Source organism: Elephantulus edwardii, unplaced genomic scaffold (genome assembly GCF_000299155.1).
Source record: "Elephantulus edwardii isolate Elephantulus edwardi_28Jun2011 unplaced genomic scaffold, EleEdw1.0 scaffold00086, whole genome shotgun sequence".
Classification (NCBI taxonomy): Eukaryota; Metazoa; Chordata; class Mammalia; order Macroscelidea; family Macroscelididae; genus Elephantulus; species Elephantulus edwardii.
Window position 1 is genome coordinate 3,428,596 of NW_006399836.1, and position 5,940 is coordinate 3,434,535.

The 5,940-nt window shown below is 50.7% G+C and overlaps 1 protein-coding gene across 1 annotated transcript in view; it reads right to left on the reverse strand.

Moving 5' to 3' along the window:
* ZC3H7B (zinc finger CCCH-type containing 7B) overlaps positions 1–1,415 on the reverse strand; it is a 36,235-nt gene extending 34,820 nt beyond the window's left edge. Inside the window, exon 1 of the mRNA XM_006890186.1 lies at positions 1,354–1,415. Coding sequence (XP_006890248.1) covers positions 1,354–1,406 — 53 coding nt within the window. The 5' untranslated portion in view covers positions 1,407–1,415. The remainder of the gene's footprint in view (positions 1–1,353) is intronic.
* Positions 1,416–5,940: the final 4,525 nt, after the last annotated feature.

The window sequence follows — 5,940 nt, forward strand, 5'->3', positions numbered from 1 at the left end:
CAACTGAGATATTTCACTCAGCATAATGTCCTCCAGGGTCACCCATTCTGAATAATATTGCATGAGTTCCTTGTTTTTCAATGCAGCGTAGTATTCCATTGTGTGAATGTACCAGAGCTTCTCTATCCATTCGTTTGTTGATGGGCACCTGGGTTGTTTCCAACTCCTTGCTATTGTGAGCAAAGCTGTGATAAACATAAGATTTTTGTTTTACAAAACGGAGCAGGTCCTACTGTGGTATTCTGAAAGTGGTCCCTACCCTACGGAGTCCCACATACAGGTTTCCAGGAGGCTGTTCTGTTTCTAGGCTTTCTCACAACTCTCCCTGGGAAAGCAAAAAGAGAACACCAAACTAACACTGCCTAGAGGTGAACACTGCCACCAGGATTATTGAGGACAGACACCCACACGAGATTCAAGTTTAGAGGCTCGTGTGAAGCAGTTGGTTTCTGATGGGTCCATTTTCTTGTTTTAGTTGAAAGTCGGGTATAAACTGTTCGGTGATTTTTACTTTGTTCACAATCCTGTGTGAGCAGACTGGATTTACTGGATTTAGCTAACAAGCAGCTACGGGCTGGAAGCCTCTTGTTTAAGTCAATCAGGGACTGGCCTGTGGGCCTTTGTATTTAAAAGTAGGTTGGGCCCTAACTAAGCCTTCAGTTTGGAGGCTCATGTGTGAAGCAGTTGGATTCTGGTCAGTAGGATCTCTTGTTTTAGTGGAAAGTCTGCAACACTGGGCTTGGTGTGCATTGTGTTTGGGAGGAACATTCTCCTAAGTGGTACAGCACTGGTCTGTCGGTTTGCTGTACTGAGGTAACTTGGGTTTGCTGTGATGCTGAATTACTGTGCTACTGGTATGTCAAATGCCATAATCATTACACTTGGTGGACAGTGTTTCATGGAGCTCCCAGATTAAAAAAAGCTTGGAAGCAAGATAGGCAGCCACTTCCTAAACAACATGCTCTTAGACATTTTATTAACATTAGAGAATGAAGATATAGAACAGGGTTCAGATCTCTTGTTCACAGGGTCGCTATGGGTTGTGCTCATTTAACAACAATGAGAACAAAGTGTGGTATTCATCCAGGGATAAAGCTCAGAAGACAGGAAGCAAGAGTAAAAGATAGATGGAAACAAGAAACATGGAGGAAGTGGGAAGAATGTGGTCACAATGTGAGGACTGCAATCAAGTCAAGATAAAATAGGCATAAATTGTTGAATGGAAAACAAATTTGCTCTTTACTCTTTTGCCCAAATAACAATAAAGAGGTTTTTAAGAAGCTGCAAAGACTCAGGCACAAGAAGAGAGAAGCACAGCGGGGTTGCAGCCATCCGGCTGGCAGGCACACTTACTGAATGAACTGCAGGCCCTTCTCGATGTCCGCCTTCCGTTTCTGCCTCTCCATCAGTCTCTGGGGGAGAGAACACAGCTTGTCAGTCTGTGGGAGCCAGGTCATCGTTCACCCCACCTCATGCACTTCTACTTCACAGGCAAGGGGCTCTGAGGACAGTGAACCTGCTCAGTGTCCACAGGGGCTGGAACTAGGTCACTTTTGTGCCCACCTTCACACACACCTTTTAGGGAGAGTCCAGCTAGTCCTTTTCCACAGGTGGCCTGAGTTAAGATATTACACAGGACACCTTCAAAATCAAGGGGAAACTGCTCCAGATTAACCCAACAATCCGATCAAAAAGAGGCTCAGAAAATGCACAGTGGCAGTCGCATCCGCCATGGACCCCCCAGGCTGGCACTCTGAGGAGGACTGTCAGGATGAGGATCACTGGGATTCCTTCAACATGCCTCGGGACAGGTGTTGGTTTTATCCCCACTTTACTAATGAGCAAACTGAGGCTCAGGTAGCCTCATCCTGCACCTGGTGTGCAGCTTAGGCAGGATTCCAACCCAGGGCACTGCTCCTCTGATGTCCACCGGCTATCCCAAAACACAGGTGGACACACAACCAGAAGTAGGAGCATCCTTTGGACAAGAACAGGGCTACATAGAACTCATGTACCAGCTCACAATAGGGAAATCTGCTGTTAGGAACTTCTCCAAAGTGCTGAACAGCAACAATATGATCGGTTTAGAGACTAAGTCTAGAGACTAAGGCCATGGGTTTTGTAATTACTTGCTATGCATCAGAGAGTGGACAATGACTAAGAACAATGACAACAGAAGAATTGATGCCTTGGAATCGTAGTGCTGGAAAAAGAGTATTGAACATACATACCATGGACTGCCAAAAGAACTAACAGGTCTGTCCTGGAAAGGGTGAAACCAAGCTGTTTATTGGAGGCAAGGATTCTGAAGCTCTGTCGCACACACTCTGAGCACATGGCCGGGATGAATCAGTCCTTGGAGAAGGACATAATGCTTAGAAGAGCAGAGTGACAGCACAGGAGAGGAAGATGCAGGTAAGACGGACTGACGTAATATCTAGGATAATGGGGGTATGTGTGTCAGAGACACTGAGACTGGCTCAGGATAGGATGGGGTTCCAAGTTATTGTACACAGGGGTCACTAAAAGTCACAGGCAACTTGATGGCATACAACAACCACCAGCTCACTAAGGCTGTGAGAGGTTACTGCCACGTACGGATGAGGAAGCCTGAGGCTGAGGAGGCAAAGTGGCTGGCCAAGAGTGCAAAGCAAGGGAAAAGGACAGGGTGTGGGACACCTGATCAAGACAAAAAGAGAGAAAACGAAGGTGGGAACTTTGGGGAGGGAGCTTAGAGTTCAGCCCACCTGCCTTCCCTCTCCTTCACCACATGCAGTCAGTAATCTGCTGTAGACCAGCTGGTGGTGGGGAGCTTTACCCAGGGCTGGGAGCCAAGCTGAGGGCCCCCATGTCCCCACTGCCAAGCCAGGAGGTGGCCAGAGCTGCCCAGTTGGGTGCTCTTTTGGCCAGGGTCCTCACTTTTCCTATCACATGATTACCGTGTGCGGACTGACCACCTACCTTTCCCCACTGCAGTTCTGCACCTCTGTCCCCAGAGAAGACAGGGCACCATACCAATACAGCACAGGAAATGCATTCTCTCAACGAAGCTGCTCTTCCGCTCCCCCAAAAAGCCAGAGCTATGGAGTGAGTTCCACCTCACAGTAACCCCCCAGGACAGAGAACTGCCCAGAGGACACTCTTCTCAGAAGCGGACTCTCATTTTCTGCCTGTGGACTGGTGATTTTAAACCACAGACCTTTCTGTTGGCTGACCAATGTTCAGTCCACTGTACCACAAAGCTCCTTTCTCAGTTGGTAACAAGATGTAAAAAGGTGCAATGTCCAGCTACTTTGGGGAGCAAACATGTGAAAACACCATCTTCCAATTGTTTCCACTGCACTCAGTCACCAGCCCCCACAACCCCATATGATCAGCAGGGCAAGGATCTCTAACCTCAGTTACAGATGAGGAAAGTGAGGCATAAAGGGAAGGATCTTTCTGAGGTCACTCGCCTAATGATCGGTGGTAGTGACCTGGCTGTCAAAGGCAAGGCTAATCTGAGCCATGACAAACTGTGGCTCCAGGCATGCCACTCAGCCTCCTGGTGCTTCCCTTCCTTGGAGAAGGACATAGGGCTGGGAAGGGTGCAGGGTCAGGAAAGGAGAAGACCCTCAACCAGCTGGACTGACACAGTGACTGCTGCAATGGGGAAGTGTGAGGACAGTGCAGGACAGGACAGGGTTCAGACCTTTTGTTCATCCGGTCACTACAAGTCGTACTTGAAGCAACGGCACCTAATAACAAAAAACCCTGTAAGCTAATGATGCCCACCCGGCAGGTGCCTGGGGGGCTTCAAGGAGGCAGGTGATGTGGAGCAAGGAGCTCACTGAACCCCTCCCACTTGTCCTTCCCATGAGGGGAGGAGCCACAGCCAAGTCTCCAGAGCCCGCAGACCAGTATTTGACTGTCCAGGTCATGCTGCCCAGGACAAGGGGGGGCTGAGCTACAAGAACGTCCAGCTTTCCCAAGGCACCACTGCTGATGACTGCTGGCCTCAGACCATAGGGAGGAGTGGTAGGCAGATGGTCACCAGAGCACATCTCATCAGTCCTCAGCCAAGAGGTAAATTCGACCTGGCGCCCCATCCATCCTTCCTCTGCCCACCTCTGCCCACCTCTGCCCTAACCATTCAGATCACCAGGACGCCCAGGTGTGTGGATGCCAGAGCTGACCCCGACAGCCTGCAGGTGACCTGTCTGGATTCAGGAACCACTTACAGGAAAACCAAACTGAATGCATTGCTGTCAAGTAGATCTTGACTCACAGCAATCCTCTAGGGTTTAAGCAGGCTGACTGCCACAACTCTCCCATGGAGCAACTGGTGGATTCAAATCGCTGGCTTTTTGTTAGTAGTCAAGCACTTAATTACTGCACCACCTGGCCACTTCTTTAAGATGTGACCAGGAGTCACTTCTACAGGCCTGTAAGTTCTGGGCCTCTCGATTCAGACCCAAGTTCAAATCCTGACATTCACATTACTGTGACTTTGGTCGAGCCCTTTAGTCACTCTGGCCTCAGTTTCCATATGGGGACAAGGCAGAACCTGCCCCACAGGGCTGGGAGATGCCACAGCAAAGCGCCTGGTGCTGGACAGTGACCAGCAGGGTGGCAACACCTGTCAACACCTCTCTCTGCAAAATAATCAGATGCCCTGGAAGCTTCCTAATGCAGGAGAAAGAATTTCCCCTTTTGTTCCTCGCCGAGTCTCTGCTCCTCTGGCTATCAGACCTCCTCACTGCCCACCTGGGTCCAGCCAGCGCAGACCCAGTGGATTCCCCGCCTCTGGGCCTTTGCTCTTGCTGACGTTTCTTCTATCTGTGTCCAAGGACACAATCTCCTCCTTTCTAAAGCTCGACTGTTCCATGAGGCCTCCCTCATCCCTTCATGGGACCCAGCTCCATCCACCTGGGGTCTCTCAGATGGGCACGGCCCACCTTTGCCCTGAGGATGTGTTAGTTGGATGGAGGGGGTTACCCAGTCCCCACAAGTGTGCCCAGCACTGCAGGGGAAGCTGTGCAGGGAAGAGACCCTAGCACACCTGTACCACAGGGTCACAGCACAGGCCCCTTCCCACCTCCAGCCTTGTGGCCAGCCCCTGCCCTGTGGGACCAGTCACCTCATTGTCCAAAGCACCACATCCTTGAGGCTTTCACAGAGATCTTCCAAAAAAGCTACAGGATCAGGCCCTCCTCTCCATCCCACCCTACCCTGAGCTCTAGACAGCAATCTACCCTCAGGTGACCAAAACTTCCCACACCAGCTCAGCTCCCTGGCTTCCCGCTGCCTGAAGGCCACAGTCCCATTGCCCTCCAAAGCCCGGCTGCCCCAAAACTTTCCCAGAAGACCCCAACAGTCAGAGAGGAACATGCTGGCCCCATCTTGTCAGCACTGACAGGACAGCATGCCTCCAGACTAGATCACACCCCAGAGAAAGGGGATGATTTGAACACACACTTTGGGGGGATTCTAACATGCACTTTGGGGAACACAATTCAATCCCAAATTGGCCGCTCTATCTCTGGCTTTGCCCTAAAGTTATCGCTGTTGGGTCACTGAGTCCATTACGACACGGAGCCACCATGTACCACGGGGCACTGCCCAGTCCTGGCCATGCTCACAATCACTATGCCTGAACGTGGGGCTGCAGCAGCTGGGACGTCCATTCACTGCAGGCCTTCCTCCTCTCTTCCTCTGCCTCTCTACTTTGCCAGCATGGTGTCCTTCTGCAGGGACCGCCTGATGACGTGTCCACGTACATGAGATGAAGCCTCGCCACCTTTGCTTCCAAGGAGCACTGAGAAGTCATTCCGAAGACTAAAGGGCACCTGACCCAATGTATTTTCAGTCACCTTACATACCTGGGGAAACTGGGCAAAGAATAAGGGAGACTGAAGAACTGATGCCTCTGGACTATGGTGCTGGCAAGAATGGTGAGTA